Raw genomic sequence first — 23,671 nt, 5'->3', positions numbered from 1 at the left:
CCAATACTCTTACAATAAAAGACAGGTTAACAGGAGAAAAACATAACAAATTTATTAACATGCATGAAGCAGGGGAGCCATATAAAAAATATGAACATACACAGAAAGGCCCAATGGTTGGCACTTAAGTACTCTCTTCACTGGGGAAAGGGAAGTGGGGGGGCTTTAAATGAATGGACTCAAAGACCTGACAGTGGTTTGTAAATGATTCTCTTTGGACGCTGAATGGGACTGAAGGACAAACAATAGCTTGTGGACAAGTCATGAAAGGTGAGGGGTGGTACTGCACTGTGAACCAAGGTTGTCTTATTATGCGGATATAGTCTCCCAGGTTATCTCTTGAAACTGCCCTCAGAAGAAATGATGAAAAGTCTGTCTGGTATGGTATCCTGGCTGTAGCTTCTTTTTTAGTCTTTTTTTGGGTGATTAATCATTCCTGGTTATTTAATGAGACTCATAGGGAGGGGGCTTTAAGACAACTGCATTTATTTTAGAAGAAGTTTTCTCAATCAGGTAAGAGAACTTCCAGAGAAAGAGCTCCTCCTGGTGCTTTAGAAAAAGAAAGGGTCCAAAAAAAAGGAAAGAAAGGGTCAGAGAGAGATAGCATGCTCCTAGTGCTTTAGAAGAGTGTCAAAAAAAAAAAAAAAAAAAAAAGAAAAGAAAAGAAAGAAAGAAAAGAAAGGGTCAGAAAGACACCATGGTGGGGGAAAGTCAAGAGAGAGAGAGCTTGCTTTAGTTCAGCTCGTCAAATGCCACATTTGGGGCATTATTTTCTGATCCTCAACACTTGTGTAACAAAGAATTCCAAGCTAGAAGTCAATAAACTAAATTCCCCTGTGAGCTCTGTGGCTTCGGCAAGCTAAGATTCAGGGTCCTCTTCTGTAAAACAGACATTTCCCCTACCCTTCTCGTGGCTCCTTCTGGCCATATTCCAGAGTCCATATTCTGGTTATATTCCAGAGTCTATAACCTTGCATTGCTTCTGTGCAGAAAGAGAAAAGAAGCCACACTTTCCCCAAAGAGTAGCCACAACTACGTAAAAATGAGAAGACATGAAGACACTTCAGAAGAAAGGAGGGTCACCACGCTCACCCACAAGCCTCAGAGCAGGGCTTCGTTTTGATTCTTGGGAGTCAACAGCTCTCAATGATCTCATCTTTCTTCACAGCTCCAGCTCTTCCCTCCTCTTTTCTGATGGCCTAGATTATATTTTCAGCAGATTGAGCCAGATCCTCATGACCACCTCCCGGAGGTCTGCTCAGCCCTGGGCTGTCACTTCGGGCAGGCAGTGAGAACTGCAGTGTAACCCTTTCGTCTCTTTCACAACGTCTGACTGCAGAGCCCACCCCGGTCCCAGGACTCTGGTTACACAACCTTTTGAGGCAGGCCCAAGAGATTCCCAGGTAGCACCCTTCCCCTCACCTCCAAATACCCACTTACCCTTCTATCCACACCTCCTCTCTGCAAACCATCACCGTTCCCATACTAGCAGTGATGGGGGACTCTCCAGCCACCCTCCCAGGCACGGCATCATCTCTTCACTTTGTCAGGCTCTGACTCCTGTCATGAGGCAGCAAACATTCAAGAGAAGGAAGTCGGCCAGGTGCAGTGGCTCACACCTGTAATCCCAGCACTTTGAGAGGCTAAGGTGGGAGGGTCTCTTGAGGCCAGGAGTTTGAGACCTCATCTCTACCAAAAATAAAGAAAATTAGCCAGGTGTGGTGGCATACCTGTAGGCCCAGCTCCTCGGGAGGCTGAGGTGGGAGGATTGCTTGATCCTAGGTCGAGGCTACAGTGAGCCATGATCTCACACTGCACTCCAGCCTGGGTGACAGAGCAAGATCCTGTCTCAAAAAAAAAAAAAAAAAAAAAGAGAGAAAACTCTCAAGAGGAGTGAATCCCTCCGCAGTGCTGACTCCTGAGGCCACTCAGCCCTGATTGCCCAGCTGTGGGAATCCCATGCTGGCAGCTGCAGCCGCCGCCAGCAGAGTCCTGTAGATGACCCCTTCTTGTTCTCTGCTCCCAGCAGACGCAATAGCTCCTTTTAATTTCCTGTAGCACAGCAAAGAATAAGACTGGATCATTTAACAGGATTCTTCAGTGGCTCAGGATAGCGAAACAAAAAGCAACCTTAAACCAGATTAACAAGGCTCACCAGGTCCAGGCCACTTCCTTCCAGCAGAAGGAATGGAACAGCGGTTCTGCCCTCTCTTTGGCAGGGCCTGTGAACTCCAGTCCCTCTCGCCCTTCTCACCAGGTCCTTTAGATTCTCCCAGGGCTTTCTGAGCCGCTGCTCTCACCACCTTTTCCTGGCCAGTTCACCTCTGACTTACCTGGAGCTGCAGACCGAGTGCTGCAGCCAATTGTTCAGCCTGTTCCTAATGCTGCCCTCAGCCTCAAAGCCCATTTCCCTCACAGGGCGTGGCAAACACCATCCCTGGAGGAGGGGCTGAGAAATACCAGTGCCAGGCTAAAATATGATATAATCACATGGGCAGAAGAAATTAGGCCACTCAGAGAGCCCAGACAACGGAAAACTGTAGCAATGGCACACTGCTAAAACCAGGGAGGCCATTCAAAGAGTGAGTTCTCCCCAGCAGAGCTCACTGTGCGCGGCCACTTGGATGGAGCAGCAGCTGCCGCAGCTCAAAGCTCACATGATCAGGCGCTCCACATTCTCCTGTGGACTTCAGAGAAATAACCAAAGTGTGTAGAAGCTGGAAGCGTGGGGAGGCACGAAGGACCAAGACATTGATACAACCTAAAGAAGAGACGGGACAAGTGTTCCGGTTTTTCTTTTAATTATTTACCAGATAAAAAAGAAAAAAAAATAGTGATTGTTTCTCTTCACCCCCAACATTTCCGTTTACCAAGGTCGAGTTGGAGAGAAATTCATTGAACAATGATTTGTGCTCCTGGCCTGGAGCAAATTCTTCTCCTCTGCTCTACGCCACCTCAGGCAGCAGGGACAGGGCAAAGGGCTCCAGGCAGAAATCCTGGCGGCTGGGCAGCGGAGTGGCATTGTGGCTATCGTTTCTTCTCACCGTTGCCAGAGCATTCAGACCCTTTCCCATCTATCCCCCTACCCCGCCCTGCCCCGTCCCTCAGAGGAGGCAGGGAGCGGCGACTGCAGGAAGCAGGACAGGTGCACGGGTGGCCCAGGTAGCTCCCGGCAGATCTGGCAGAAGGCACAGCCCCTGCTTCTATTGCACATCCTGGCTCAGCTCCCCTGCCCCGAGCAGTAGGCCACAAAGTGAAACGCTTTCCAAATTCACAGAGCCCGGTGCTGTGCGCCAGGCTCAAGGAGGGGAGGTGTGTTGTTGTGTGGCTTGTTCTGGAAGATAGGTATGTATTTTTAAGTTATCCCATGATGGGGCCAAGGCAACAGTTTCGCCTCTTTAGAAAAGTATAAGGGGTCTGGACATCTCGGGGTCCTGTAGTGACTGGGCCTCTTCCCAGGCGAGTGCAGAGGCCTCGGGAGAAGCTTTCCCCCCACCAGCGGACCTCCTGCTGCATCGGATGAAGAGGCAGCGCCCACCGGCCACACCAGCCCCTCTGGACTGTCATGACTCTGGGCCACTTGGGGCGACCTCCTTCTCTGAACACCTGGAGAATTCTGACAAATGACCCTAGAGAAAAACCTTTTACACTACATGTTTCTCCATGAAATGGCAGCTAAGTCCCCTCAAATAAAACCTTGAAGTGTTTCATTCTCATTCTTCTCTTACCAGTGAAATCAAGTGGGGCAGAGTAAGTTATTTAACTGACATTAGGGAGAGGATAAACTCCTCTAAAAAAACCACAGGGGGAAGTGGGAACTGATTCAGATTTGGCAAAACTGCAAATCTTTCCCCTTCATAGGCTGGAACGAAGCTGGTGGGTGAAGACAAACTAAGTGTGCCAATGGCAAGAACTGCAGGCTATGAAATGACGGGTCAGACACAGGACTGTATAAATTGTGGCACTATAAAGATGAGAAGGCAGGTCCATAATACAGCTGGGAGCAAGCCTTTGGAGCATCGCTTCCAGAAATTCTATCTGTCCTGTAGTAAGTAGTAGCATCCAGATAAATCAGTAGTTCTCCTTCCTCCTCTTCCAAACACATTCTGAGAGTTTCTTGTTTAAATAACTATGTACACACCCAGCAAGCCTGGTCTCTCTTTTACATGAGGGTCCTTCACTTGAGGGTCCTACAATGGCTTTAGAGTCGGTTCCAATTGCCTTTTCGGAGATTTACCGGTTGGGACCAAACCTGCAAGGCAAAGAAATGACTGAACACTATAACAGGAAAATCTTGAAGATGAAGGCATTCCAGTGTTTATGAGACTGAGTCTTAATATAAACAAACCCTCAACTCCCTATAGGGCTCTGGTACTCTGGCAAATTGAGTAATTGGGCTTGGGCCCATCAACTCTGTCAGCCAGGAGGCCACATGCCCGCCTGAGGCCTTGGAAAACAGCTCCATACCTCCCTCTGATAAGGACAGTTTCTCAAGTTCAGCTTCAAGTTCAGCATCTGAGATCCTAGGGTTAGGCACACTGTTGGTAAAATGCCTATTGCGGGGGTTGTCAGGCAGATCCAAAGGTTCTTTGGTGGTATCCTGAAGGAGGATGTCCAATTCCTTCTCCAGTTCTTCACTGTCAAAATCTGGAAATTAAAGAGAACATAAAGATGCATAAACTCCAGGGAGAAATGCATTAATGAGTACAGGACTGAGGTTACCAAAACTCCGCTTAGCTTTTCAAAAGATGCCAGGCCTCCTTGCAAATTAAAAAAAAAATCCTGGAAGTCAGGAAACTGAGGGTAGCTTCAAGCAGAGACGCTTCTTCCAGACTCAGAGTTAAGTCACCAAGGAGGTGTGTTCTGTTAACCCCATGGACCTGACCCTGATTCCCCTTGCCCTTGAAGGAGGATCCTCCAGTTGGAAGCCTTGTGAATGAGGAATGCTGGAGCACAGATGGGTCATGAGCACAGCTGTCAAGGAGGAAATGGCAATTCCCTGATTGCTCCTGCAGATGGGCCCCAGGGAGGGCAGGCTAGGAGAGGCCTGCCTGCAGCCGGAAAAGCAAATCTACCGTCAAACTCATCACAGCACAGGGAAGCGAAGTCTTCCAGGATGAAAAGAAGAAACAATTGCTTTGGGCTGGGCACCGTGGCTCATGCCTGTAATCCCAGCACTTCGGGAGGCGGAGGCAGGCGGATCACGAGGTCAGGAGTTCGAGACCAGCCTGACCAACATGGTGAAACCCCATCTCTACTAAAAATACAAAAATTAGCCCGGCGTGGTGGTATGCGCCTATAATCCCAGCTACTCAGGAGGCTGAGACAGGAGAATCGCTTGAACCCAGGAGGCGGAGGTTGCAGTGAGCCGAGAATGTGTCACTGCACTCCAGCCTAGATGACAGAGACGCCATCTAAAAATAAATAAATAAATAAATAAATAAAAATAAAAATAACCACCGTGTCCACTCACCTAAGCCATTGGTTACCCCACCAGCCAGAGTCTGAGAAACTTCATCCTGGGTGTCACAGAGCTGTAAGAGACAAGTTCAAAGCCCTGAGTTGGGCATGGTGGCTCTGAGCATCTCAGTCTTCGGTAGAAAATATCTAGGGTGACAAAGCAATCCTGCCCCAAATGAGAATCAAGGAAACCTGCCTCAAGTTCACAAGGTCACAAGTCAAGTGTCATTAAAGAGGATGTACAATGAAGTCAAATCTGTCCTCTGTCATTTCCTTCTCTGTGTGTCCCTCCCTGGCCCCTTTCTGTACCTCTTGGATCTGATCCACAAGGCTCTCTGCCTTCTCCACTGTGACATCCTTCATGGAGAGTTTGAGTGCTCCCACCCCAGCCTGGTAGGCATTAAAAACCTAAAGACAAAGCAAAGCTATCAGTGCATATGATAGACATTTGGCAAAATACATACAATATTGTTTCAACTCCAAAAGGCAGCTTTGGGGTTTTTTTGGCACCCAAGTTCAATATACCCTATACCCACTGAGGCCAAACCTCCTGACTGGAAAGGCAAAGGCAACCCCAGCTACATCCCGAAAGAACCCAGGGATTCTCCAAACAGCAAAGCCGAAGCTGCAAGTGACCAACACCCACGGAGAGACCAGCTGAGTGCTGGAGTAGGGGGCAATGGCTACCATTTGATCTGTCTGGGAGGCATAGATCCGGTCCAGGATGCCTTGAACAGTGTCCAGCTTGGCATGCAAGGCCTCGATGCGCTTCTCTGTCCGTTGCTTGGCCTTGAGAGACCTCAGTGCCTGGGGGGCATGGAGACTTAGGTCAGTGCTGAACTGGGCAAGCCAAAGGGCAAGAGGAAGACAGCCCTTCCCAGACGCTAAGGCTGTCCCAGCCTTCTTCCCTCCGGTCTGTAAAATAAGCTGTGGTGCCTGGGCCCCTGCAGACTCTGTCCCCCTCAAAACCCCAGCGGGCTGCTCTCCGAACTGCTGGGCATCGCTTCAGGCCTGCCTGGGGCACTGCTATGGGGCTGGAGGAGACAAGAACTCACCAGCTGCTTCTTTCCTGCTCGGCATGCTCGGCGGGCTTCTTCTTTACACCTAGAAACAGAGGGACAGATAAGATGACTGTGTCACAGGACAGGAGGGGCAGGGTCTCAAAGGGTCCCTGAGAGCAGCATTCAGTCAAGGTGGTTTTAAATCTGTTAAGACTAAATCCACTCTGCCCAGTGGCAAGAAAAATGATGCTGACGGTCAAAAACTCTTGTGGCAAGTCAACAGGCAGCTCAAGCAGGCTGACTGAGGACAAGCTTTTTCAACCCACTGCGACAGAACATGCAAACAGGGCACCTCGTACATGTCTTCCCAATTTGGGGAGACAGGGAATGAACTGTTAACACCAACAATGACCTCGGACACATCCCTCTGCCTCCCAACAAGGCGAGGCTTTCCCAACTGGAAGACAGACTTCAAGGTCTGTGTCTGCCTGCCGGAGCGTGTGTCTTTATCAGGGATTCCTTGTACCGTCATCCACGGGGAAAGGGCAGGGCAAGGGCCCCTCAGAAAGACCTCTGCAAAGGCAGGAACCTAGCTTGTCCATGGCTATATCCCCAGTCCCTAAGACAACGCCTAGCTCAATAAATATGAGTTGAATGGAGACTGGTAAGGAAGAGCATAAACATTACACTCACAGTCATGGTCTGCGGGGGAAGAATTAAGACTCGTGTTTTCAGCTGGGCACAGTGGCTCACCCCAGGAACCCTGGCACTTTGGGAGGCTGAGGTGCGAGGTGGGAGGCTCGCTTGCGCCAAGGAGTTTGAGACCAGCCTGGACAACACGGTGAGACCCCGTCTCAACAAAAAATTAAAAAACTAGCCAGGCATGGTGGTGCGCACTTGTGGTCCCAGCTACTGAGGAGGCTAAGGCGGGAAGATTGCTTGAGCCCAGGAGTTTGAGACTGCAGTGAACTAAGATCGTGTCACTGTTCTCCAGCCTGGGGCATAGCGCAAGACCCTGTCTCAATTTAGAAGGAAAAAAAAAAAAAAAAAAAAAGCCGGGTGGGGTGGCTCATACCTGTAATCCCAGCACTGTGGGAGGCCAAGACAGGCGGATCACGAGGTCAGGAGATCGAGACCATCCTGGCTAACACAGTGAAACTCCGTCTCTACTAAAATTACAAAAAATTAGCCAGGCGTGGTGGCGGGTACCTGTAGTCCCAGCCACTCAGGAGGCTGGGGCAGGACAATGGTGTGAACCCAGGAGGTGGAGCTTGCAGTGAGCCAAGATCATGCCACTGCACTCCAGTCTGGGTGACAGAGCGAGACTCTGTCTCAAAAAAACAAACAAATAAACAAATGAACAAAAGGCCTCATTTTTTTTTCTCTTTTGTGATATTCTGTGCTTTCCATGATTTCTGCATCAAGCAGTGAGTACTTTTGTAATTAGCTTAAAAAAAACCACACACCTATTTTTTAAAAGCCCACATACAGTAACATTTTGCTGGCTCTGGGGGCCAGCCACAGTGGGGAGGGGGCTCAGTTCGGGGTTAAAAGTTACCTCTCTGCTTCCTGGGATAAGGACTCCACTTTGCGCGAGAGAAGCTGTTCACTCTGCATCAGCTGGTACACCCCAACGTCTACGTCATTGACTGGAGAGACCTTGGCATGTGGCCCTCGGGCAAACTTCACAATCTGAGGGACAGAGAGAAATTACTACTGCTGCTACCACAAAGGCTGAGAACTTCCCAAGCAGGAGTGCTGGTGGGCATATGAGAACAGCAGGCCCCCCTTATCCATGGGGGATACATTCCAATGAATGGAACCCCCCGTGGATGCCTGAACCCTCGGAGAATACTGAACCCTATACATACAGCTATGCAAACATTTTTCCTTCTTCACAATTTTTCCTATACAAGATTCATTCTTACTGTAGATCCTAGCAACCTCAGCAAATGATATTTTGTCTTCCTTATTTAGTCCAGAACTTTCACCTTTTCACTTAAAGGAAGCACCTGACAGCTTCTCTTTGGTAAATCTGCACTGCTAGCACCACTGCTCTTGTGCTTTGGGGCCATTATTAAGTACAATAGGCCAGGCACGGTGGTTCACACCTGTAATCCTAGCACTTCGGGAGGCCGAGGCAGGAGGATCACTTGAGGTCAGGAATTCAAGACAGCCTGGCCAAATGGTGAAACCCCTTCTCTACTAAAAATACAAAACTTAGCCAGGCACTGTGGCGCATGCCTGTAATCCCAACTACTCAGGAGGCTGAGGCAGGAGAATCACTTGAACCTGGGAGGCAGAGGCTGCAGTGAGCCGGCTGCACCATTGCTGGGCGACGGCAAGACTCTGTCTCAAAAAAAAAAAAACAATACAATAAGGGTGGCTTGGACACAACCACTGCAGTGCCATGACAGTCAATCTGATCACTGAGACGACTCCTAAGTGACTCAGGCAGGGAGATGCTGGACAAAGGGGGGATGAGCATTCAGGCGGGATACTACGAGGTCCCATCACACTACTCAGAACAGTGCACAACTGAAATCTATGGAACTGTTAATGTTTGGAATTTTCCACTTATTATTTTTGGACCGTGGTTGACTGCAGGTAACTGAAACTCTGGAAAGCAAAATCTCAGATAAGGGGTCGCTACTGTATGTACTGAATCAATCACCGCTGAGTCAGAGAATGAACAGGTGAGCCTCCGTACCTTCTCCCCGTTCTGCTCGAGGACTGTGACCCTCTTCTCCTTCTGCAGCTGCAGCAACACCAAGTAGAAGGTCCTCTCATCTGGGCAGGAGTTAGCACAGAGGGTGCTGAGCTCTGACAGGGCCACCACGGGGTGGGAGGAGAGGGGCGAGTTCTGATACAGACGATACACCTCCTCAGCCTTTTCCTGCGGGAAAGGCAACATGGGCTGACAGGCCCTGGCCACTGCCACGGGACGCAGGGACCCTGACCCTGAGCTTCAAAACCATGACCACACAAGGCAAGCACCCGGGAATCCCAAGCCCATCCTCCCCAAGTAGCGGCTTTTTAAAAAGGAGGAAGGATCTGTGTTTTTAAGCCTTGGAGGAAAGTTTGGTGACTCCATATGAAATGAGGCACATGAGATGCTGGGAGCCAGCTCTGCACTGCACGCCCACTGGGGATTTTACACTCCTGCCTCTCCCTGGTCTGTGGTTTCCCAAGGGAAGACTGAGGAGGTGAGCTGAGGTAGAACATCTGTGAAGGAGACCTGAGGCCTGATTTCCAGCCCAGCCTGGGTGACCCTGGGCCAGTCACAGCCTCACTAGTCCTCAGTATCACTCTGTGAAGAGGGTGGATGAAATGATATCTAATTCCCTTCCAATTGTAGTCTCTCCATTTTCCTGCCAATTGGCTATACTGCAAACACAAACATTACTGAGTCTGTAAAGAGTCTTAAGGGAAAAGGGCCAGGCATGGTGGCTCATGCTGGTAATCCCAGCACTTTGGGAGGCTGAGGCAGGCAGATCACCTGAGGTCAGGAGTTCGAGACCAGCCTGGCCAACATGGCAAAACCCCGTCTTTACTAAAAATACAAAAAACATTAGCCGGGTGTGATGGTGGGCACCTATAATCCCAGCTACTTGGGAGGTTGAGGCAGGAGAATCACTTGAACCTGGGAGGTGGAGGTTGCAGTGAGCTGAGATTGTGCCACTGCACTCCAGCCTGGGCAACAAGAGCAAAACTCTGTTTCAAAACAACACAAAACAAAAAACAAAGAAAAGTACATGATAAACAGATAGGATAAGATTAGCGACAAGACTAAGAAATGTAAGTTCCAAGAAATAATGTCACCATTTCGCTCATACATGGAAATTACTACCAGAAACAAGAAAGACTTACTGAGGTGTGCATGGGATGCTATGAAAATATAGAAAAGGACTGCCTGGGGATTCAGGATTTCTTGAAAAAAAAAAAAATGTTGAGCAGAATTCTGAAGAGGGAGCAAGCTGCCAGGTGAAGAGGTGAAAGGGGTATCTCAGGAAGAGAAAGGAACATGAGTATAGAAGGGTGGATCAATGCGGCACGTGTACAAATGTAGAGGGGAAAGGAGAGAGAGGAGAAGCACTCCTATATTATAGAAAGTATAATAGCTCATGATGATCCTTTATTCTGTAGATGGTAGGTGGTCACTGAAGGAAACTGACATGGCTAGATTAACAGAAAACTAACTGCCAGTTGGAATAGGATGGATTGTAGAGTTAAGATTAGAGGCAAGGAGACCATTTACACAAGAGATTACGTGGGGTTGAACAACAGACTATTTGAATAATAGACACAGAAAGAGGAGTGGTGGAGCCAAACAAAATTCAGAAGATAACACTGGTAACTGGATACAGGGTTGGAGGAGAAAGTTGAGAGGAAAGTCACCATGGATTGAGTGACTGATGGATGTGATGCTATTAATAGCAAAAAATACAGGAGGAAAAGCCTAGTTTAAAGGAAAGACAAAATATCCCATCTTGGATATGATGTTTTAAGATGTCTGAGAGAGGCCGGGCATGGTGATTCATGCCTATAATATCAGCACTTCAGGAGGCTGAGGTGGGTGGATCACCTGAGGTCAAGAGTTTGAGACCAGCCTGGCCAACATGGTGCAACCCCGTCTCCACTAAAAAAAAATACAAAAAATTAGCTGGGCGTGGTGGCAGCGCCTGTAATCCCAGCTACTTGGGAGGCTGAGGCAGGAGAATCACTTGAACCCAGGAGGCGGAGCTTATAGTGAGTCAAGATTGTGCCACTGCACTCCAGCCTGGGCAACAGAGCGAGACTCCATCTGAAAATAGACAAACAAACAAATAAATAAATAAATAAATAAGATGTCTGAGAGATATCCAAAAATATATATACAACATATAAGTGGATATACAAATCTAAAACTCAAAGGAGACAGCAGGACAGTGATATAATGGTTGAAAGTCCTCAGCATATCCACGGCAAAGATCCCAAGGACACTCAGGGAGGAAAGTAATAAGCTGAAGGAAGATCACTGTTTAGGAAGTGAAGGATCCCACAAAAGAGAGCCAGCAGGACTGCTTTGGGGGAACCAAGGAGAACTTGCTGCATCATGTAAACAAATTCAAGGAAATTAGACATTTTAAGAAGTGACTCGTCAATGGTGTCAAAGGGCGGAAAAGAGCCTAGTAAGACACAGACATTGAGTTTTCATTGATTCAACTGCCCTACCAGATACCCAACTACTGCAGTAACTGCACAGTAACCACACACAAATAAATTAATGTTATAAGACATCAAGAAAAAATACTGAGACAACTGGCCATCCATTTGGAAGAAGAGCTTTTCCCCACCACATACACAAAAATAAGTATTGAAGTAAGGAAATGTAAACGGAAAAAATTAAAGTACAAAGTAATAAAAGAATACCCACTTAAGTTTGAGTCAGAAGATACCTTCCTAAACAAGACCTGAAATTCAGTAGCCATATGGAAAAGTCTGAGAGATCTGACTACAGAAATATGAACCCTTCTATATGGTAAAAGACATCATAAATAAAAATTAAGCAAGCAACAGACTGGGAAACAATATTTACATCCTTAATACCAAATACATTATACGTATCTATCTCTAATACATAAAGAATACAGATTAACATAAAAGATAGCACAATACGGCCAGGCGCGGTGGCTCACACCTGTAAGCGGTGGCTCACACCTGTAATCCCAGCATTTGGGAGGCCAAGGTGGGCGGATCACAAGGTCACAAGATCGAGACCATCCTGGCTAACACGGTGAAACCCTGTCTCCACTAAAAATAAAAAATTAGCCAGGCATGGTGGCGGGCGCCTGTAGTCCCAGCTGCTCAGGAGGCTGAGGCAGGAGAATGGCGTGAACCTGGGAGGCAGAGCTTGCAGTGAGTGGAGATCACACCACTGCACTCCAGCCTGGGAGACAGACTCCATCTCAAAAAAAAAAAAAAAAAAAAAAAGATAACACAATACGAAACAGGCAAAGGATATAAACAGACAATTCACAGAAGGGGATACGTAAATGGCTAGTACATAGGTGAAAAAAACGCTCAATTCACAAACAGGACGTATCATTTTTTTTCCCAATAAGTTGGCAAGATTGAAAAGACTAATGTCACCCAGTGCTGACAAGGATGTGGGGAGACTGGACTATAGAATCTTGATGAAAGCGCAACTTATTACAAACTTTTGAAAAGTAGTTTGGCAATTTTTGTTAAAATTTAAAAAGCACATAGGCATTTCTGAAAATCAATTCCATAAAAATAAAGGGAGAAGTACATAGATCTCTGTCCAAGTGGCATTTTTTTGTAATGGAAAAACGGAGAGAGAAATCGGAATGACTTAAATGTCCATCTGCAGAGCACCTGTTGCATAAATTGTGGCATAGCAATAGATTATCATGCAGGCATCAAAAAGAATCAAGTAAATCCATACTGTGTAGGGCCTGGAAAGAGGCACCTGATATAATGCAGTGGAAGAAAACAAAGCAGACTGCACACCAATTCCATTTCTAGAAAAAAATGGAGTAATGTGTACACATGTGTCTGTGTGTATATATTCATTCACTCGACAGGGATCTGTTGACTGTCTACCAGGTACCAGGCACCAGGCACTGCTCCCAGGGTCCCAGGGCCCATGGCACTGTTCCCTTCTAGTAGGAAAGACAGACAAGAAACAAGTGAATAAGATTTTCAGGAAGAACTAGAGTTGACAAGGCCATTAAGGAAACATAAGTCTGTAAACATACACACTCACACAAATGGGAAGAGAGTGCCCAAAGAGAGAAAAGTTGGATGAACAGAAAGAAAACTTTCATTTCTTCGTATTTTTTTTTTAAATAACAAAATAACAGACAATGTTTGCTTTTTTGTATTTTTCAGTACCATCCAAAAGTAAAAAGTTACTGGCTGTTTCTCTGTCTGGACTCGGGAAAACCAATTTACGTCAAGAGCAGGCTTGTTTTGTTTGCAAACCTCACCTGTGGGGATCCACGGGTCTGCCTCTCCTCCGCCCCAGGCTGGAGGACAATGTGAGATGAGAGGCAGACTCAAATCATCCTGCAGTCTTTGCGGGGACCTTGACTGAGCCCTGGAGACCAGGGCACCGGGCAGGGGAATAACTGCGTGGGTGCAGGGAGGGCGTGTAGATGGAGCAAAGGGGCTGCCCCTGAAGAAAATGTGGGCTGCTTAGTCAACAATCCTGGGGGACAAGGAGAGATGGGCAGATTTGGGAGACCTCTTCCTCCATCTGAGGCAGAGTGCGCTGGAGTCTCTCACGGTGAGGTGAGGAGAAACGGGTGCGTCTCTTGGGGTGGGGGTGGGGATTCTGGGCTGACTCCAGCTGTGTGAAGCCTCTAGGGCTATGCAAGGGCCCTGAGGTCAGGCTTGGTCTATGAATTTCAAAAATACTCTCTGCAATGTACTTTGGCCACCAAGTACTCAGTCAACTTTGTAGATACATACATACATACACACACACACACACACACACACACACACACAGAGAGAGACTCATCCACAGCATCCAGGTGGAGGGGGTGGTTGAAGCAGGTCTGCACCGGGTGACAGAGTGAATGGGAGGTGAGGAAATGGTGACGCAAAGGTCGGTTGAGAAGGAAACAGCAGTCACTTAGGTAGGGCCCAGGTACCACAAAAGAGACAATCTGTGTTCGGAAAAGCATGAGTGGGTTTGGGTTTACAGGCTGAAAGGGAGATGGAACATACCAGGCAAGAGGCCAGCCAATGGGACAAAGGGACAAGAGGGGCAGGGCAGACGCACAGCAGACGAGGGGCAGAGGAAGGACACTACACTCTGAGCACAGAAGGAGGTGGGCTCTGAGGAGGTCAGGTTTGGGGTAGGAGGACAGAAAACTGAAGGCTGACTCAGGAACCCTGAGTCTACCTTCTCAGTGAAGTGCCTGCAGAGAGGAAAGAGGACACAGGATGGAATCAGCGTGTGAGGGGACAGAGAGAAAGAAAAATGAGGCTGTGGTGTGGCTGTGAGGGCCTCCCACAGCTGGGGACCGTGAAGGGGACCTCAGTCTGATGACAGGTGATTTTCTCCAGCAGGGGTGTTAGACCCCATGTGGCTGATCTAGGGCTATGGATTTGCTGGGAGTCTCCTGGTGTGGACCAAAGGAGATGCAAAGGAGCTGAGGGTGTTGCTGAGGAAGGGAGTGGAGCAATGAGCCATGCGATTAAGGCTGTGGGGAAGGCAGGCCGGGAGGAGGCTGACTGACCAGGAGGCTAGGACGGGACCATGGCCCCAGTGGCCTCTTCAAGGGAGAGGAGCATGTGCAGCAGAAGGCAGGCCATCAGAAAGCTGGAAGGGGAAAGGGCACGGTCACAAAGTAGGAAAGCGGAGCTGAGTGCGCCAGTTCAGAGGTGGCAATACTGAAAGCCACAAGGTCCTCAGGAATCCTGAGAAACTCCTGTCAGTAAACTACAGAAGGCAAAGCATTTCCTAAACTGCTGCTTAACATGAATCCCTACAGATACTAGAAAATAATCCACTGTTAGTTGCTGAAAATTCCCAGACAAAGGCTAACCTTTGAAATGTACAAGTCCCACTAATGAATATACAAAGCGCAAGTACAAGGGAGGGCAGATAAACTCAGTTATCAACTCAGTCACCATGTAAAAAAGAAAGTCTTTTTTTAAGAACGCACCCAAGGGACGTGGAGGATGCTATGATCACATCAGGTGACACCCAGACACCCCCTTCTGAGTACCCACCTTCAACAGCTCCACAGCGACAAGGACCTCCTCGGCTGGAACCTTATTATCTCCCAGCATGTTAGAAAGAGTCCACTTGAGAGGCTTCAGCAGGAAGACCCCGACCCCCCAGGAGATCCAGCTGCTGTCTACACTGGCCATGAAGTCTGACTCCCGCTGCAGCTCCCCTCGACTGCAGGGAAGAAAAAGAAGGGCGTGTAGTAGCACTTAATGCAATATCCCATTCCAGTCTCCAGCTCCCCCTTTACCCCAAAAGAGGAATTTTATCATCATCATCACTACCATTTACTAAGCACCTATGCTGTGCCAACTACATGCAGCATTGTTTATACTCCAGCTCTAAGCCTCACAACACCTCTGCATAGGAGGCGGTGTTATGAGCATTTTAACGAATGAGAAAACTGGGGGACTCAGAAGGTAAGCAGAGAGGTCAAATCTACACCACGATAGGGCTGGAACCAAAAGGCAAGTGCCTCACTAAGACAACAGAAACACAGGCAGCTTCTGAGCCCTCACTGAGATTTCCTTTTACAATTGGCGCTCAAAACAATCAAATGAAAATAAATCACTGTCGAGTGCAAGACACAAGGAAGAAAACAAAGATGTACAGAGAAAGACTTCGTGCTCTTCCAAGGCAAGGGTGGGGATACGATGTATATGTAAGTATATGTAAGTATTACGATGTATATGTAAGTATATGTAAGTATTTCGTGGTGCTGGTAACAGTAACATCAGCTCAATTTATTAAATGCTTGCCGCTGGCCAGTCACTATACTGAAGGCTATATAAGGAGTATCTCTTCAAATCCTCACAATAAACCTAGGTACAATTATCATCACCATTTTAGAATTTGTCAAACTAAGAGTTAAAGACAGCATAAAATTTGTGCAGGGCCACATAATTTAGCAAATGGCAGAGCCAGGATTCAGGCCTAGGCCAGTTGGCCCTCAAGCTAAGCTGTTAACTATTAGGTTGGTGCAAAAGTAATTGTGGTTTTTGATACTACTTTTAATACTAATACTATGCCACGTCGCCTCTGTGGAGAAGTATCACCCTCAGAAATTCTTCAGGACCCAGGCAAGCAACAGGAAGCTTCAGTGGAGCGCCAGCAGTCAGGAGAAGAGACTTTAATACCATCGATGTATTAAAGTGTCTGGATTGGAAGTGAAAGAGCGTCACGCGTCTACAGTAAGGAAGCCCGTTCTGGTCTCATCCTTCACTGACTTCTTCAACTACTGTTTCTCCTGTTCCCTACTTCAGGCATGAAGGAAAACCGTTTCCACTGTACACATTCTCCAAAAGCCTTGCTGGCCAGGTGCAGCGGCTCAACGCCTGTAATCCTAACACTTTGGGAGGCCGAGATGGAAGGATCGCTTGAGTTCAGGAGTTCGAGACTATCCTAGGCAATATCAATGTCAACCAATGGGAACGTACTGAGAACAAAAGTAGAGAAGGGAGAGCTCTTAATCAGAAAGAGCAGCAAACTAAAAAAAAAAAAAAAAACCCATCAGAGTTGACTTTCTCCCTCCTTCACTGAGAGGGGTATCACACTAGGCTGGTCTCAGAATGATAGGTACATTGAATTGCAAATGACTTATCCAAAGACCAGGTATCCAGTCCCGGTATCAGCTTTAACTACCTGTGTAACTGAGTAATTCACTTGATCTCTCTGAAACTCAGTTTCCTCTTCTGTCTGCTGAGGATCATCTATCACCGCACCACAAGACCCTGAGTGGGTCAAACGGTGCATACAAAGTATCTGCATGCTGCCAAGCACTGTACATCTATTAGTTATCAATGTTACCCCTCAGGTACCGCCAAAACACTGCACCTGTCACACACGTATCTCCTACAGACCTTTTAAGGGCACTCAGATACTCAGCAAAGCCCTCGTTCTCCTTCACGCCCTCTCTGCTCCAAAAAGCCTGTGCCAAGGACAAGCCAGACGCATGAGCTGTGCCAGGGGTTGTTGGCAAGATGCCTACAGGCCTCTTCCCCACGAATGCCCGCTTTTTAGCTCTGACCTTCTCTAGGTTAATGAATACTATCTCTTAGACCTTCTGCTCCACGGGCCATTCAAATTTGGAGGCTCTTACGAAATAACTACATAACGGGGTCCCAGTTCAGGCAAATCACTGTCACCTTTGCTAGGCTGGTTTCTCTGGAACTCATCTAATGGGACTATCCCCGACCCCAAATCTTCCCCCAGACCCCCCCTTCCTCTCCCTCCAAGCCTCCCTAGCCCGGCCTCCTTATTTTCCTTCTTCGCCTTCTGAACCCACACTGGATGCTTTCTCTGGGCCAGACACTGGGCTAGGCGCAGCGCACTGTGCAGAGAACAGGACCAGGGCCCGGCCCTCGGAGAGCTGCCCCCGCCCGCCCTCGTGACCCCGGCCCCGGCCCGCCCCTCACCGCAGCAGGTCCTGCAGCACCGTGGCCAGCCCCAGCGGGACGCTCCCCTTGCGCTGAAAGGCCTCCTGCAAGTCCCGCAGACGCAGGCGCACCACCCCCTGGCGGCGGCTGTGGCTCAGCACCAACGGCGCCCAGAAGCCCATCTTGCTGTCCCAGTCGGTGCTGTTCACCTCGCGACTCCTCTTGAAAGCGGAGAACAGGAAGGACATGCGCTCCTCGTCCTCCTCCCACTCGGGGGGCAGTAGGCCCGCCGGGTCTCCCCCGGCCGGAGCCTCGGCCTCCCGCTCCGGGGACCACATCGGAACCCCCCCAGCCCCGGCAAGGCACCGAACACAAGCCCGGCCCTGGTCCCCTTCCGCCCTAGTTCCCTCCCGGCTTCCGTTCCTTGACCACCTCCTTCTCGTTCACACGTCACCGCCGCCCCGAGCATGAAATAAGTTCCGTAAGTCTTCAACGCGCATGCGTTGCGCTGCGCTCCGTAAGCGGGCAGCAGGATGATGAAGTTCTTTTCAGAGACACCGAGCGCTTGCGCCGACCCCTCCTCCCACGGTCTTTGTGCGGAAAGAAAGGCTTGCGCCTGCGCGGCAGGTAGCTGCGCCTTACGTTCCCTTCAAGATCCTGGAGTTTGGCAAAGCGTTCTACAGCGGCTTCTGACCTGTGGCTTCAGAAAATGGAACGGGGGAATCGCCGCAGAGGGGCGCCAGTGGTGCCCGGACCACCCGGATGGATCCGTGAATCTCTGTATAGAGGGAAATTTATATCAATGAATGTACAAACCAGAAAAGAAGAAAGATCTAAAATAACCTAAGATTCCACCTTGGTAATCTAGAATAAGAACAAATTAAGTTCAAAGTAAACAGAAGAGAAAAAATAAAAGAACAGAAATCAATGAAATTGAAAACAAAATCAAAAGAATATCAACAAAACCTAAAGCTGATATTTTGAAAAGGTCAATGAAATTGATTAACCTCTAGCCTGGCTAACAAAGAGAAAAAACAAATAGTCAATATCAGAAATGAAATAAGGGACATTACTACAGATCCCATGGGCATGAAAATGATAATAAAGGAATCCTATGAATAACTGTATGTCCACAAATTTGATAACCTAGGCGAAATTGACACATTTCTTGAAAGCACACTTTGCCAAAACACACAAGAGGAAACAGACCACTTGAATATGTTTATATCTAATTAATTGAATCAATAATTAATAATATCCAAACAGAAAGCATTAGGCTCAAATGGTTTCATTTGATAAGTTCTACTAAATATTTAAAAAACAAGTTATGCCAGTTCTGTGCCATCTCTTTTATATGATAGAAACAAAAGGAATACATCTCAACTGAGCCTATGAGGCAAGAATTACCCTAATGCCAAAACCACACAAACGACATTACAGGAAAGAAAAAACACCACCAGGTGTGGTGGCTCACGCCTGTAATCCCAGCACTTTGGGAGGCCAAGGCAGGCGGGTCACGAGGTCAGGAGATTGAGACCATGCTCCCTAACTCAGCGAAACTCCGTCTCTATTAAAAATGCAAAAAATTAGCCGGGCGTGGTGGCGGGCGCTTGTAGTCCCAGCTACTCGGGAGGCTGAGGCAGAAGAATGGCGTGAACCCGGGGGGCTGAGCTTGCAGTGAGCGGAGATCACGCCACTGCACTCCAGCCTGGGCGACAGAGCGAGACTCCGTCTTGGAAAAAACAAAAACAAAAACAAACAAACAAAAAACGCAAAATAATGTATCTTGTGAATACAGATGCAAAAATCCTCAATAGAATATTAGCAAATTGAAACCCACAATGTATTGAAAGAATCGTACACCAGGATGAAGTGGAATTTATTACAGCTAGGCAAGGCTAGTTTAATGTTCAAAAAATCAATATAATCCACCAATAGGCTAAAGAAAAATCATATGATCATTTTTGATGCGGAAAAAGCACTTGACAAAATCCAACACCAGCTCATGATAAAAAGTCTGGGCACTCTAGGAACAGAGGGACACATCCTCCACTTGATAAAGAACATAAGCAAGAACCTTACAGCCAACATAAGAATTAATGGTGAGAACCTAGATCCTTTTCCACTGGAATCAGGAATAACACAAGAATGTCTGCTCACAACATTCCTAGTCAATGCTGTATGGGAAATCCTAGCTAACATAGTTAGCCAAGAAAAGGAAATAAAAGTTGTACAGACTGAAGAGCAAGAAATAAAATGGTATGTCTTTACAGATGACATAAGTATCCATGTAGAAAATTATGAAAGTATTGCCAAATCAATGTCCTGGAACTAAGAAGCCATGAGAACAAGATTGCAGATACAAAGTCAATTTATAAAAGTCAATTCCTTTCCTATATACCTATAATGATCAAGTGGAATATGAAATTAAAAACGCAATACCATTTACATTAGCACCCCCTATAAAAAAATTAGGTAAAAATCTAACAAGATATGTACAAATTCTACATGAGGAAAACTACAAAATTCTGATGAAAGAAATCGACGAAGGACTAGATAAATATAGAGGCATTTTATATTCATGGACAGGAAAACTCAATATTATCAAGATATTGATTCTTCCCAAATTGATCTGTAGATCCAATGCAATTCCAGTCAAAATCATGGCTAGTTATTTTGTAGATATCAACAAACTAATTCTAAAATTTATGTGGAAAGGCAAAAGACTCAGAAGAGCCAAAATAATATTGAAGAAGTAAGTCAGAGGATGAATACAACCCAACTTCAAGAATTACTATAAATCAACAGTAATCAAGATAGTGTGGTATTGGTTTAAGAATAAACAAATAACTTTGAGAGGCCGAGGCAGGTGGATCACGAGGTCAGGAGACAGAAACCATCCTGGCTAACACGGTGAAACTCCATCTCTACTAAAAATACAAAAAATTAGCCAGGCGTGGTGGCGGGCGCCTGTAGTCCCAGCTACTCGGGAGGCTGAGGCAGGAGAATGGCATGAACCCGGGAGGCGGAGCTTGCAGTGAGCCGAGATTGCACCACTGCACTCCAGCCTGGGCAACAGAGCGAGATTTGTCTCAAAAATAAATACATAAAAATAAACAAATAGATAAATGGAACAGAATAGGAATCCCAGAAATAGACACACATAAATATAGTCAACCGACCTTTCAAAAAAAGAAAGGCAATACAATGGTTCAAAGAGTCTTTTCAACAATGAGCACTGGAACACCTACATGCAAAAACAAAAACAAATCCAGGTACAGATCTTACACCATTCACAAAAGCCAAATCAAAGGGATCATGGACTTAGATGTAAAAACACAAAACAATAAAACTCCTAGAAGACAAAACATCTAGATGACCTTGGGCATCATGATTACTTTTTAGATACAACACAAAAAGCATAATCCATGAAAGAATTGATAAATTAGACATAATTATTATTATTATTTTTGCTCGGTGAAAGACACTGTGAAGAGAATGTGAAGATAAGCCACAGACTGGTAGAAACTATTTGCAAAAGACATCTCCGATAAAGGACTGTTAATCCAAAACACACGAATAATTCTTAAGACTCAACAAAAAGAAGAAGAATAACCCAATTAAAACATGAATAAAAGATCTGAGCAGACATCTCACCAAAGAAGATATACCAACGGCAAATAAGTATATGATAATATGCTCAATAGCATATGTCATTGGGGAACTGCAAATTAGACAAGAATAGGATACTACTTACTACACACCTATTAGAACGGTGAAAATCCAAAATACTGACCACACCAAATGCTGATGAGGATGCAGAGCAACAGGAACTCTCATTCATTGCTGGTGGAAATGCAAAGTGGTACAGCTATTGTAAGGTCGGCAGAGAGAAAGGACCAGTAGGCTCAAAGTCAGGCAAGCAAGTTTGTTGACCTGCAGGCTTGCTCCATAACCCTCAGAGGAGGCAGCCCAGAGTGTTTAAGGTGAGGGGCTTATATAGGGATTTGAGGGCCCAGGGGCTTCCTGAGGTTAGTCTACATCCTGTAGTTGTTTGTCACTTCTTGCCCCACCTGGCTTAGAGTACCAGGATGTGGTTTGGCCTGGGGGTGGATACAGCTGTACCTAAGTTCTGAGAACTTGGGGCGGAGCTGCAGGGTATTTAGGGGAGGGGGCTTGCTGCTTTCTTCTGGGAGCAGGTTGTCTCTGACAGCTACTTTGGAAGACAGTTTGGTCGTTTTTAACAAAATTAAACATTCTTTTACCATGCAAGTTTACTTATAGTTTAACTTTGAAACAAAGATTGTAACAGTCCTTTCCCAAAACAAACCTCCTTATTGCCTGTGGACTAGACTACCTAGACTGCCGCAAGATTAGAAATTATGGTAATTTTGCTAAATAATTCAAGATGTAGCTATTTTCATTAAACCAATATCAATGTCTTATTTATTAATGATTACAGGAGCAGAGGTCATTCTGTCTTGGGCTGGGTTTATAGTTTTGTAACCTCTGTGCCAAATTTTGACACCTTATAGTATTTGGTAGGGTTAAGTATGAAATTTCTTGATTAATAAATGCAAATAAAAATGTATGCTGGCAATTCTTAAGACATTTCTAATATTACTTTACCAGTAATTTTAAAGCTAGCTTATTTATTAAAGATTTTACTTATCAGATAACTTGAAAAAGCATTTGACCAGTCTTTCCTTTTTCTAATAAAGTACTTGATGTAAACGCTTTTATTTTTTAAGACCATTAATTAGAGCTCTTTTATATATTTTCAGGAGTGCAACATTGTGTACACAACATATAAATACATAGATGTATTAGGCATGTTGATAGAAGAAGTACATCTTACAGATTCATAAAAATGCTTTTTTTCTTTATCTTAGGCGTTCAGATTCCTGATAACCTGTTTCACAACCCTAGGCAGTTGTCAGCTAAATAGTCTTAAATTTGCATATTAAAGGAAACAATTCAAGTGAAAGTCAGATAGCAAAATTTACATTATAAGGTCTGAAGAGAAATTCTGGTGAGCTGGAGGGAAATTAAAACAGATTTAATTGCTAATTTAACATAAAATTATAGAAATTTATCATTGGATTATATAAGGAGATCAATTTTATTTAGATCGGGATTACCAATTCTTTTTTAACTGGATCTCTGAGCTCTGGGAAGAGCCCACACTGAATCCTGGGTCTCCAAAAAGGGAGAATTATTATAAGGCTAGACCACATGATGCTTTTACAGTGCACTTAAAACGTTTTTTTAAACAAAGCATTTCTAAGTGTCTAAACTATACTCTTTCTTAAAAACCCAAGAGTAGCCTCTGTTGCAATAACTATTTGAGTAAAAAAAAATCGGGTGGCCGGGCACTATAACTCACGCCTGCAATCCCAGCCCTTTGGGAGGCAGAGGCAGGCCGATCACGAGGTCAGGAAATCAAGGACTATCCTGGCTAACAGGGTGAAACCCCGTCTCTACTAAAAATACAAAAAATTAGCTGGGCATGGTGGCACACACCTGTAGTCCCAGCTACTTGGAAGGCTGAGACAGGAGAATCGCTTGGACGCGGGAGGCGGAGGTTGCAGTGAGCCAAGATAGTGCCAATGAACTCCAGCCTGGGCCACAGAGCAAGACTCCATCTAAAAACAAAAACAAAAACAAAAATAACAACAACAAAAATTCAAAATTTTATTATTATATTTCAGCTAGGACAAATTGCTGCTATTTCAGAAGTACCAAGTATTGGTCGGACACAGTGGCTCACGCCTGTAATCCCAACACTTTGGGAGGCCGAGGCTGGCGGATCACTTGAGGTCAGGAGTTCAAGACCAGCTTGACCAACATGGAGAAACTCTGTCTCTACTAAGAAATACAAAATTAGCCAGGTGTGGTGGCTCATGCCTGTAATCCCAGCTACTCGGGAGGCTGAGGTAGGAGAATTGCTTGAACCCGGGAGGTGGAGGTTGTGGTAAGCTGAGATCACACCATTGCACTCCAGCCTGGACAACAAGAGCAAAACTCCATCTCAAAAAAAAAAAAAGAAGTACCAAGTATCAAACCAGAAAGGACTTGATTTAGGAACA

At 46.3% G+C, this 23,671-nt stretch overlaps 1 protein-coding gene across 4 annotated transcripts in view; it reads right to left on the bottom strand.

Annotated features, from left to right (window-relative positions):
• CHMP7 (charged multivesicular body protein 7) overlaps nucleotides 1-21,555 on the bottom strand; it is a 29,382-nt gene extending 7,827 nt beyond the window's left edge. Inside the window, exons 1-15 of one of the 4 annotated variants that reach the window (XR_012093663.1) lie at nucleotides 21,347-21,551; nucleotides 17,622-18,360; nucleotides 15,210-15,381; nucleotides 9,172-9,357; nucleotides 8,020-8,153; nucleotides 6,516-6,564; nucleotides 6,148-6,267; nucleotides 5,770-5,868; nucleotides 5,474-5,534; nucleotides 4,468-4,647; nucleotides 4,142-4,252; nucleotides 1,731-2,761; nucleotides 1,441-1,560; nucleotides 1,093-1,199; nucleotides 27-617 (exon numbers count right to left, since the gene is read on the bottom strand). Coding sequence is in view for 1 of the 4 variants with exons in the window: in XM_007961933.3 (XP_007960124.1) it covers nucleotides 4,191-4,252; nucleotides 4,468-4,647; nucleotides 5,474-5,534; nucleotides 5,770-5,868; nucleotides 6,148-6,267; nucleotides 6,516-6,564; nucleotides 8,020-8,153; nucleotides 9,172-9,357; nucleotides 15,210-15,381; nucleotides 17,622-17,920 (1,362 nt within the window). In the remaining 3 variants the exon portion in view is untranslated. Of the gene's footprint in view, nucleotides 1-26; nucleotides 618-1,092; nucleotides 1,200-1,440; nucleotides 1,561-1,730; nucleotides 2,762-2,784; nucleotides 4,253-4,467; nucleotides 4,648-5,473; nucleotides 5,535-5,769; nucleotides 5,869-6,147; nucleotides 6,268-6,515; nucleotides 6,565-8,019; nucleotides 8,154-9,171; nucleotides 9,358-15,209; nucleotides 15,382-17,621; nucleotides 18,361-21,346 lie in introns of those variants that run through there. The other 3 variants (XR_012093664.1, XR_012093665.1, XM_007961933.3) reach the window with 3 other exon arrangements.
• Between the last annotated feature and the right edge of the window lie 2,116 nt (nucleotides 21,556-23,671).

Source organism: Chlorocebus sabaeus, chromosome 8, assembly GCF_047675955.1.
Source record: "Chlorocebus sabaeus isolate Y175 chromosome 8, mChlSab1.0.hap1, whole genome shotgun sequence".
NCBI classification, from domain to species: Eukaryota; Metazoa; Chordata; class Mammalia; order Primates; family Cercopithecidae; genus Chlorocebus; species Chlorocebus sabaeus.
Note: the sequence above shows the minus strand (reverse complement) of the source record. Positions and strands in the feature narration are given on the sequence as shown.